This window comes from Apostichopus japonicus, chromosome 16 (genome assembly GCF_037975245.1).
Source record: "Apostichopus japonicus isolate 1M-3 chromosome 16, ASM3797524v1, whole genome shotgun sequence".
NCBI lineage: Eukaryota > Metazoa > Echinodermata > Holothuroidea > Aspidochirotida > Stichopodidae > Apostichopus > Apostichopus japonicus.
The window spans coordinates 14,546,946-14,559,124 of NC_092576.1; the positions used below are offsets into that span (position 1 = coordinate 14,546,946).

Genomic DNA, 12,179 nt, shown 5'->3' on the forward strand with positions numbered 1-12,179 from the left:
ATATATATATATATATATATATATATATTAGATTGATCGATATATGACGATAATTAGCGCACTCGTCCCGTTGAATGTGCAAAGAGTGAGTTTTGAGAAAACACACTCTAAAAATGTTACATTGTGATTTTTCAGTGACTTCAGTATTTCGTTATTAAAAAATGATCTTTTTTACTGAAAATTTTGAACTTTAAAAGTATGAAATAAATTAATAAATAAATGAAATATGAATTGATGGAAATTTTAGAAACTTCGTCATTATTGATGTTAATTTACTTTAAAATTGCAGAATTAATTTCATCGACATTTTAAAGGTGGCCGCTAAGGCTACAAAACAAAGACCTGGCTTAATTATAATTTAAGACTTTTCTTAGTAGTATTATCCCACCTAATCTTAGGAAAGAAGGAATCCCAAACCATCATGATAAACTTAAATAACGGAGATCAGTGTGATGAACTCATCCCTTAAAATATCTATAGCCATTATGCTGCTGTACGGGAGATAACCTGGTTCTTTAAAAGTCTTTGCAGGGAGCCGCCATTTTGCCAGTATTTGATGTCATAGTGCCACTTGGGATGGGAAAGAAAGGGGGGGGGCGGTGGGGAGATGAGATACTTTTATTCTACTTTTCTTCTGTCACCTTTACAATGTAAACAAATTACACACATGGTCCTGACTGACATCAATGGTTTTCTCATATAGATTGCTCTAACTAAATGTATACTGACACTGTTACATCGATGCAGTAGAGAAATAACGTAACGTTAGGGTCTAAAGTTTCTCGCGCAACAGGTACACCCATCAAATGTGCTGCATTCATTACACTAGGTTGCTATTCTGGTATTACATTGTTGACCCACTGGCCAATCGGTTTTCACGATGTAAGCTATTGTGTATGAAATTTTGCATAAATAACTTAAAAGATGAAGAGGGCATAATAAATATGATATCTTTCAATAGTCCTGGGTGTTTTCAAAAGGGAGTTATGTCGATCTAAAATCAGTATGACAAGGTCGTTATTTTCGGTTTGTTCCAAATGGTAATATTCGTCGTTATGCCAAAACGCATGGACCTTAGACGAGTTATGTTACTGTATGACGAATAACGAATGTAGTATTCTTCGGAATATGAAGACGAGAATGGGCCTAAGTTGGATATTCGTCAAAAGCCAGTCAGAATAAGTTCAGTTCAAAAAGTGGACAGTATTTGAAATTCTAACACGACTCAATCGACCGACGCCAAAAATGGGACCTCCTAACATCGCTAAGGTTATTGCATTTTATATATATGAGCGTCAGCAAAACATAATTTTTTTTTTCATGGAAAGGAGAGTACGCTGAGACGTGCCTGACTATAAATGATAATAGGCACGTTAAGATTTGCACCATAAGTTCTTTTTCTCTCCCTTTACAGTTTTATAAAACACGCACAGTTAAATAAAGGAAGTTAAACAAAGCATTTGGCTCGCGTATTTTAAATATTTGATTTGATTTGGAGGCTAAGGTGGCTATATGGCTCCCTCTGCACCGTCCGATTGCTCGAAGACAATTGACAAATTAACCACATGTGTGATCGGAGTTGTAGACTGAGAATGAGTTATCATCTTTCACTTAAAATAGTGCAAACACATCTACGTTCGTTCCTTTGTATACGCGAACGAAACCAAATATTATCTTATAGATTATTAATTAATCTCTGATGCATCAGTTTCCTTAATAGAGGGAGGGGACCCATTACGATAACGTTGTGGTTATTGTATAATTAAACAGTTTATCTTTCACTTACTTCGAAATCAAACAACTGTTATTTTGTATGCATAGACATTTCGTGTAAAACAACGTGTCGCTTAATGCACTGTCCCAATGCAGATTGTTTCTTTTTTGAAGCTTTTTTATAGTATTTTTGCCCCAAGTTCAATTGCTGATAACAGGACAATTTGTTCCATAAAAGTAAAGGAAGGATTTGACCTTTATCGGTATATTTACACCTTCAGTTTAAATATATCATCGGGATGAATGTAGGCTGTTGTATAGTGACAAGATAAGTGATACTTACTACTATGATATGCAGCAACTCCGTATTACTTAACACTTGAACTAAAAAACACCTAACAAAACAATTGGACGTTAAACGAAATACGCAGTTTGTGTATATATCTGTAAAAACATTTAAGAGAATGGATTTGGATGAAACATTAGGTAAAGGGAGATATGGCCTATCCATCTATCTATCTATCTATCTATCTATCTATCTATCTATCTATCTATCTATCTATCTATCTATCTATCTATCTATCTATCTATCTATCTATCTATCTATCTATCTATCTATCTATCTATCTATCTATCTATCTATCTATCTATCTATCTATCTATCTATCTATCTATCTATCTATCTATCTATCTATCTATCTATCTATCTATCTATCTATCTATCTATCTATCTATCTATCTATCTATCTATCTATCTATCTATCTATCTATCTATCTATCTATCTATCTATCTATCTATCTATCTATCTATCTATCTATCTATCTATCTATCTATCTATCTATCTATCTATCTATCTATCTATCTATCTATCTATCTATCTATCTATCTATCTATCTATCTATCTATCTATCTATCTATCTATCTATCTATCTATCTATCTATCTATCTATCTATCTATCTATCTATCTATCTATCTATCTATCTATCTATCTATCTATCTATCTATCTATCTATCTATCTATCTATCTATCTATCTATCGTCCGTCCGTCCGTCCGTCCGTCCGTCCGTCCGTCCGTCCGTCCGTCCGTCCGTCCGTCCGTCCGTCCGTCCGTCCGTCCGTCCGTCTGTCTATCTATCTTTTATAAATTATAATTTATAAAATATGTCACCAAAAACAGATCTGGTATTGTCCGGTACAGGTGTCAAACGCCTACAGTGAAATTAAGACCTTTCTTATCGGTTTCTAACCTCTGGACATACAATCAGCGTCTATGGCTTAGTTGTTTAGGGTGTCCGCGTACAAAGCGGGAGGCCCAGGTTCGAACCCCGGTGTGGACTGGAAGTTTTTTCACTGTTCTGGATTTTACTTCTCATTACGTTTTCATATATATATATATATATATATACATATATATATATATATATATATATATATATATATATATATATATATATATATATATATATATACATATATATATATATGTATATATATATATATCATGAGTATATGTATATATATATATATATATTTATAATTATATATATATATATATACATATATATATATATATATATATATATATATATATATATATATATATATATATATATATATATATATATATATATATATATTTATATAACGTTTAAAGGAAAAGGAAATCTTACTTAAGAAATATAAAGAAGAAAAATGACTTAAAACAATATATACTTAGAATCTGATACAGCTTTCCTCAATTAAGTTAAAACGTGAGCCGTTACATAGCAATGGAAGGAAATTTGCAATATTGGACACTACGGTGGTTTAATAGGGAAATCCCCTGTGTAACACTAATTGCTTCAACTGTTCTGTATTTGCAAACGTTTTATTATTTTTTTTTTAAAGTAAACAACGTCGTAATGCATTTTATCAAGGTGACCTGTTATATATTAACTGCAATTAACCTGGTCAAGGAGTTTCCTCTCAGGAGGACTGGTCCACCGTCGAAAACAAGTCAACACTTGGTTGTCAAATGAGACTTGTGCAATGCAGTACGGTGGCGTTGAGAAGAGGTCGAGAGAAGGTGGCGTGGATGCTGTCTTATACCAACACCTCTACCATTGTCGTGGAGAAACGTTCCAGTGTATGGATTCTTTAATCAGTCGGGGAAAATGCACATTTTGAGCAAATTTAGAGGCCTATGGCACGCGTTCATTCTATTTATGAATCCTCTCCCCTTCTTCCTGGCTGTCCTCTCACGCACCAAATCTTCATCAGCAAACCAAATTTAAAACTGTCAATAATCATTTTCACTCTCCATTTTCAAGAATCACAAATGTTCATGTGACAGAGGGAGAGCACATTTCTATGGCAATAATATCACTGAGGAATTCACCTACATTGAGGATGAACCCCCTACCCCAACCTGCAAATTGTAGCATTTTGTTAACGTAATATGACCCAAACATGGGAAATAAAGACGTGTGTGATAGTGTGTCAGTTTTGTTTCTCTGCAGCCAACTTTGGGAGGGAAGGTACAAAAAGGTAACATCATATTTCCCTCACGCACCTGCCTTCTTGCCTTTAGAGCCACCGTTAGCAGTCAATTTATTGTCAGCACTACCGAAGTGTACTTCCTCGTTCTGACGCTGAACCTACAAATGTGTACGGTCTACTGATAAAGGGAGAAAGCACTTATAACCTCCAAGCACAAAAAAGAAATTAAATATTGAGTAACGTGCAGCGTTGTAGGCTTAATGAGTAATTATTCTTGAGCAAAGTCAAGTCTATATACGGTGTTTCTTGACCAGTGTAGCGACGGGACAGATTTTACATGATGTCACCCTGAACAGGAGAAGCAAAGCTGGGGTACCTTATCCAACTGATTTGAATCACTCTTATGATCCGTTTAAATGAGAACTGTTTAAATATGTAGAATATTTTAATCACACCAGATTAAACAGCTGCGTTCGAGCAAGTGTATGGGGTGCTACCCCCCTCCCCCCGAGCTAAATTAAATAAAATAGGGTGAAATGGTGCAGGTTCTTCTGAGGCATAGTAGACTATAAATTAGATCAACAGACGAGGGCCTGCTACCAGTTTTATTTTTGTGGGTTGAAGGGGATGTCATGTCGTGCTATTATAGCGCAGATTCTACACATCGTCTCAGTTGAAAGCTGCAGTAGCTGCAGCTCGATACGTGTTTGGAAGGCTACAGTTAACTGGAATGCTCACACAGTCACTCCAATGACAGCAAGCGGACAAGCAGAACTCATAGAAACCAAACTTTTTCATGATATCTTACTAGCTAATAATACCAAGTTGCGATGAGGTCATCCATTAAACCTAAATACAGTTTTGCATTCTGGTTAAAAGATATTTCAAAGCCAGCTTTGCCGTTAAAAAGTAGTCAAGAACACAACACTAGCGGTAAAAGCAATCTTTAGATTTTCCAAATTATTTGATTTGTTGTGACAAATGTAACTTGTTGACGCCGTTCAAAGCTTAAAAATGTGGTACAGAATGGGATAGCAGTGACGTGCACAATCGTCAAAGTCATGTCCCTTCAACGCTTCCGTACACTGTCGATATGAGGTAATTCGATATAACTCTACAAATAGCACTTAATTGAGTGACACTTTACATAGATGACAAAGGGGAGAGCAGAATACCAGTTGCAGACAAATACACTATTGTACCGTGTGGTCTCCTGAAGAATTGTTTACAGTGACTAAGGTTGTTCGTAACGGTACGTTTTTCATATTATTTTCATGAGACATCGGGCTATCATCTTAGTCATCGCCAGAGACAAACATGAAATCATCCCAAAAGCTTATAAAAGGTTCATTATAGAATTGTGGTGTTTCACTTAGCCTAAGGCACAATATCCACTTGAAAATGCCTATCGTGGGTTACAACAGGGGTATGATGACAAATGTTCATTTTAACGGATAATCTCAGACTGACGATCTCTCAGATTTTGCTCTTTTGCTCTTGATCAAAAGCTAGCTTAGCAAGACCCTCATGTTTACGGTTGTATGTAAGTTTATAATATACTGTAACTTTCCCTACAGTCGGAGGATGTAACACAAAGAGGATCAGTATGCTTAAAACGATCATTTTAATTCATGTTCGGCCAGAATATCCGCAGAAAGATGAAGCACTAAATTACAACTATGTTAAAGCATCTCTTTGGCCACACACTTTTCCATCGATTGTCAGCCAACAAAATATCACTTTAAGAACGATGACAGTAAAATGTCAAGCAATTGATACAATTTATGACTGGCTGCTTACTGTAAGCTTATATTAAACTAAGCACAATCTAGTTATATGTAAGATTTTATTATTTTTACCTGTTTTTCTTTCTTTCAGTGTGCACAAATATCTATAGGCCGAAGGAAAGATGACTTGCAAAGTATATTTTATTGTTGTGACAACCTTGCTTCAGTTCCATTGTCTCCTAATTGATGGGCAAAATGGTAATATAGCACCATCTCTTTTTACCTTCCATTAAGAAATAATTTATGACCCCCCTCATTCTCCCCTTGTTCCCTTCACCCCCCCCATCACTCCTCTTCTCACAGCTCTCTTCCACCCCTTTTTTCTCCACACCTTTCTGTGTTTGTCCTTCTCCAGTTTATTCTCTTCCCCGTTCCTTTAATCCTCCCTTTGTCCCTCCACTGTTGATCTCCCTCCTACCTCTCCTCTTCCCCTGTTGCTTTCTTCTCTCCATCCCTTGTCTACTTATAATCCCCTTACATGTATCTCATTGTGTTCACTGTGCTCATTAACCTGTCTTTATTCTGGGCGTGTTTTTGTCCCTTCTGTTACTGTTACTTGTCATTTAGCCTCTGAAAAAGATCCTGCTAGGATCGAAACGTCAAGCCAACTTACTTTTACACAAGAAATAATTTAATCAGAGTAACTAAAATAAACGATGTAATATATGTGCAATGAGTACTTGTTTATCTAATAATGCTGGCCAAATAATGTGAGTTAATTGTTTACAATTCATTTCACCCCTCTTCCGCAAAGAAATCTCAGAGCCATACATCCTCTTCTATTCAGTTCCAATTTGAATTGAAGCGGTCTGTACATGTCCCCCAATCTGTTTGTCTATAGCAGCTATAATCTCACAAATGCGCTCTAATCAAGAAACAAAACTACCATCATCAACAACCACAGTTGTTAATGTTTTAAGAGTGTATCATCTTTTTTTCGAATACATTAAAATGATGTGGTGTACAGTATTCCTTAACATGGATAAACAAAAATGGCATATAACGGTTTTCCTATATGCTGAGTGAATAAATTTGATCAATGGTTTTGTCCCTGAAATATTCTCGGTTTTTTTCTCTCAATAATTTCCAACACAGGTAAGAAGAAATACCCTAGGAAATTTGATTGCCTGATGAAATGATACCCAAAAATTGTTAATATCTTAGAGAGAATGATATACTATAATATCAAGAGCCTAGATATGTTTTGTTTTTCAGGAAGCTTAATGTATTATTTCCTTTCAATGACAGTTTACATGTTATCTCTCAATAGAACCATTAAAGATGACTTTCCTTGGTGTAAAGCATTTTGAGTTTGAAAATAGTAACATACACTATCAGTTTCACCTTAGCGAACTCGATAATATTGCAGCGACTGCCCAAGTAAAGCCTTTCATGACTTTTCAATCAGCTATGTTTGCGAGTTCGTGTGTTGCACATGTTTTGTTCATGTACAAATCATATTACAGTATGTGAGCAATTTAATTTACAACTAAATTCACCTCTTATTCTTAAAGAAAACTCAGGGCTAGAACCTTCTCTTCAGTGCTTTTTTTTTTATTTGAAATGTTTTTCTTCGATTACCCTTTTTTCCCTTCTTCTCTGGTAGCTAGGAACTCATGAATGTAATTTATACTAGAAAGAAAAAGTATAACTTTCATCAGTAACTTTGTGGTGCTATGTTTTACAGAAATTCAAACCCTGAGATCATATAATAACGGTGAGCTGTACATTTTTCAATAACGGGGAAATTCAACATCCTGTTTCACAGTTTGTATATCTTCATGGGACAGATAGCTCAGTGTTCTGTTTCTACTGTACATTTGCATGAGACCTTCACCATTCAACTATCTTGCACTGTACAGTGTACATCTTGATATTTATTTCTGGACTTTGAACAATCTATACATCTTATCCTAATGGGTTTTATTTTATTGTATACATTTAACAAGTTCTGTCCTATGTACGCTAAGTGGAAGAACTTTGATAATTGGTGTATACTTATTTCCTTAACCTTTAGCAATGCAGTGTATGCACTATTAAATTTGAATAACGGGTCTTGTCTCAACTTTAAGAGGAAGCAAGTTTATGCTTTATAGAGACTACAACAGATTGCTAGCTTCCTTATGCCTGTCTAAATCAAAGGTTACAGTCATATTGGTAATTTGAAACAATTCTTTTGTAAACAAATAAAGCTTTGAGACTTCTGTGTACGTCAAGCTTCTGAAACAATGTGCAGCATTGTATTAACTGGTAACAACAGTGCTACGTATTCTTTCTATCTTCCCTTTTGGAAAGAAAGAAAAACAATTTCGAAATTTATTCAATCTGTTTTGCCTTTTCTATGCACTTTGCTGAAACTGAAGAATTGTACCAACTTCATTTATTTAGGAATAGAAGGAAAGAAATGGTATTTAATGATGACTTTAGGTACTAAATTAATTTAGATATTTTGTAGACCATTAAAAACACTGATGTCAATCTATTTTGTATTTCTGTATGAATATATATCTACATACAGAAATACAACATAGATTGACATCAGTGTTTTTAATGGTCTACAAAATATCTAAATTAATTTAGTACCTAAAGTCATCATTTAATACCATTGCTTCCCTTCTATTCCTAACTAAATGAAGTTGGTACAATATATATCTACATATCTATATATATATATATCTTTATATATATATATATATATACATCTATATACATCTATATACATCTATATATATATATAAATATATATATATATATATATATATATATATATATACATCTATCTATCTATACATTATTACAGTTACATGTTATCTCTCAATAGAACCAGTACAGATGACTTTCCTTGGTGTAAAGCCCTTTGAGTCTGAACATAGTGGCCCACAATATAATTGTTACCTTAGCGAATTCGATAATATTGCAGCGACTGCCCATGTAGAGTCTTTCAGGACTGTTTGGACAAGGAATGATGATGATGAAAATGTAGATCCACCAGCTCCAGTCTGGATTGTTGGTGCTTCCTATAAAAGATGGAAGGTAACATTGAATAATAATGGAAATAATGATGCCTTTGGAGTGTTTGGATGTGAAGCTGCGTTAGATGGAAAGATCAGTACATCGATATCAGGGATATTTATGAGATCAGATGGTGAGTTGTACTCACAGCTGTAGTTATAGGCCTGTCATACATTATATAATAATACGTTATCACAGGTGGTGAGTTACTCCCAGCTGTAGTTATAGGCCTGGCATACATTATATAATAATACTACGTTATCACAGGTGGTATGATAATTATATGTAGACATATAACTGCAACGTGTTTAGAATAGGTTACATAATGTGAGCTAATGACTTTACGAGTCTCATTGTTAAAGTGCATATACCGCACATGCATATTTAAAAATGTATTTCCTGACAAGAAAATTGTATTGGCGAGCACTGTTCAAGCTGTGAGGAAAAAGTGCTTGAAGCAATAACATAAAACAAATATTGTTTCTATCATACTGTTATTAAGGTTAGTCACTAGTACTGTTAATGAAAGTCTGGGCGATTGTGGTACTGTACATACCATGTGTCTTTAATTACAATGCAGTAATGTAACTGCGAATGTCAACTTTAATATGTACGGAGACAGACAATATTTGCTTGAAATACCAAATGACTTATAAACTCCTATGCCACCCGATACTCATAGCTAGTACAGTAACTAGTGTTCATGTTCCACAACCGTGCATCGGTAAATACTGCGCTGTGTTCGCAACACGGTAATATTTGTTACATTTGGCACAGTAATAACTGCAAAGCTGTTACACGTTGAACTACGAGACCGAAAACTGAAAATTTGCAGTAATTAAAAAAATAATAATATATTTTTTTTAAACTTTAAAATTTAAAAATTTGATTTTAGATTTTTATATTTGCAGTAAGAAAAAACTTGCAGTAATTACTGTGCCACCTGTAACACATGTTACCGTATTACAAACATAGCGCAGTAGTTACGATGCACGGCTGTGGAACATGAACAGTAGTTACTGTAATAGCTATGAGTATTGGCTGCCTATGCGCAAAATTTGAAACACTATAACATCAGCATTTTCTTAGACCCTTTAATGTGATTCCGTACATTAGATCCCTTTGTGGAGTCAGCGTGTTAATATCCAGGGGAATCCAAACATATAAACTTAGCTCATTTTGTATCATAATATTAACAGTTGTTGTGAAGTTTTATTGGATATTGTTATGTAGAATTAAGATGTTTGAGGCATTAATGTTGGCATGGAGATATTAACTGCTGACAATTAAACTTATTGTAACAAATATCCTCGTTAAGAGTTTGTTAAGTTCAATAGAGTATTTAATACAATATAGATTTTTCACCAAGCCAATATAACTCATGGTTTGTTACAACATCCTTGATTTCAGCTGATATTGTACCCAGTGATGAGTTGATCTCAGTAACGGTTAATGCTGGCGATACAGGTGTAAGCATTGGTATGAAGAGCACCGGATCAAAGAATGTTGCAGATTTCAGATGGTTGAAGGATAATGTAAGGAACAATGCTATTAGTGGACAGGATACTTGGAGTATCAGTGGACAAGTTGAGGTAGATGATGCTGGTGTCTATGAGTGTCATATCCACAATGAGAGGAGTGGAGCAAAACAAGGTCTAAAACTGTTGATAGTAAGAGGTTTGTAACTTTTCCAGTACATTGATGAACTGTTCTGCTGAGATTTGATCGGTTAAATTTCAAAACGGTTATTGTGCTGGACACGAATTTTGTTGTGGCTTATGACACCTTAACGAATATCAATGTTATGTAAATCAGTTAATACCCTCTATTGAACAATGATACAATATTAACTGATCACTGGTGTAAATCAATTTTAAATTAACATACAGCAACAGAGAATGTATACATGTTATGCTGACCGAAGTTGATCTAAATTGTTATTCACTAATTTGAAATAGTTACGATATATCCTTGTGAGTGAATATTGATAATATTTAAAAGAAGGTGAAAATTATCCTTGACTAAAGGTAAATTTTTACAATATGTAAAAAATGTGACATGTGAACATTGCAGTTGAAATCACTGCTAGTGTTTATGTTTATTTTTTTAATATATTTTTTTTATATTCTTTCCCCACAATACTGCCATAGATGTTTCTATAGTATTTCCATTTTGAAGCGGTTGTTCTTCTTGTACGAAATAAGTATCGCTACTCCAAGGATATCAAGCGTGAATAAAAAATTCACAAACGTAAAAATTATATTATCAGGTGTGAAAGTGCGACCAAAAATGAAATCTTTGAAAGACTATTTAGTATGTTTACTCACTGTTGTCACTACGGCACAGCTTTTAATATAAAAAAAATAGATCGGCGAGGCACTTTAAAAAATAGATCATGAAATAGGGTTTCCCAGTGCAAACTATAATCTAATTATCCAGGTTATTTCAATAAGCGTAGCTATGTTAGGCACCATGGGTGGTATATTCATTCATTCAAAATTAGTACAGTTCAATATTTTCATGTTTTAATTGTCTTTGTAATTGTACTATTACAATCACCGTACCAATATCAGAATTATATTAACACGAAGCTTGATTTGATGATAGAAGATATCTACAGCTCTGTCCTATGTATCTAGATATTTCAGTGTGCAGAAAATACTAGTATAAGTCAAATAGATTTTACTTTGGCAGCATATTTCGTTAATATTTTTTTTCGGTCACACTTTACACTCACAATGCGCACCTGTGTATGATCTCTTTCTAACACTAGCTTGTCCAGCTAATCGATGGGGTCCGGATGCTTGTGATGGTATATGTGATAACTGCTATAACGGAGGCATTTGTGATGAGAACAGTGGAAAATGCATTTGTGCTCCTGGGTTCAAAGGAACAAATTGTGAAGAAGGTAACAATTTTCTCCATGTTTACTATGTTGGGATATATATATTCATTTATATTAATGTACATATGTTTAAATGGACACCAGTCTGTTGAGAAATTTAAAAATTCAAGTGTATGCCCTTGGAAAAATTACTTGTGAGACTTGAGAAGCTCCCTTTAAAATTTCCTATAAAGTTATAGCCTTGTGAGTAACAACATGAAATTTGTTATTTATCTTGTGTTTGTATATGATGCACCCATTACATACTGTCATAAAGCAATAAACTTAAAAACAATTGTAAA

At 34.2% G+C, this 12,179-nt stretch overlaps 1 protein-coding gene and 1 long non-coding RNA gene across 2 annotated transcripts in view; one reads left to right on the forward strand and one right to left on the reverse strand.

The window, feature by feature from the left end:
- The window catches only part of LOC139983706 (uncharacterized), a 50,058-nt gene that overhangs the window by 6,291 nt on the left and 31,588 nt on the right, over positions 1 to 12,179 (reverse strand). Inside the window, exon 3 of the long non-coding RNA XR_011798806.1 lies at positions 8,877 to 8,998. This is a non-coding gene — a long non-coding RNA (uncharacterized lncRNA). The remainder of the gene's footprint in view (positions 1 to 8,876; positions 8,999 to 12,179) is intronic.
- Positions 5,323 to 12,179, forward strand: part of LOC139983701 (uncharacterized) — a 125,362-nt gene continuing 118,505 nt past the window's right edge. Inside the window, exons 1-5 of the mRNA XM_071997440.1 lie at positions 5,323 to 5,446; positions 6,073 to 6,179; positions 8,803 to 9,126; positions 10,404 to 10,670; positions 11,767 to 11,901. Of these exons, the coding sequence (XP_071853541.1) occupies positions 6,104 to 6,179; positions 8,803 to 9,126; positions 10,404 to 10,670; positions 11,767 to 11,901 (802 nt within the window). The 5' untranslated portion in view covers positions 5,323 to 5,446; positions 6,073 to 6,103. The remainder of the gene's footprint in view (positions 5,447 to 6,072; positions 6,180 to 8,802; positions 9,127 to 10,403; positions 10,671 to 11,766; positions 11,902 to 12,179) is intronic.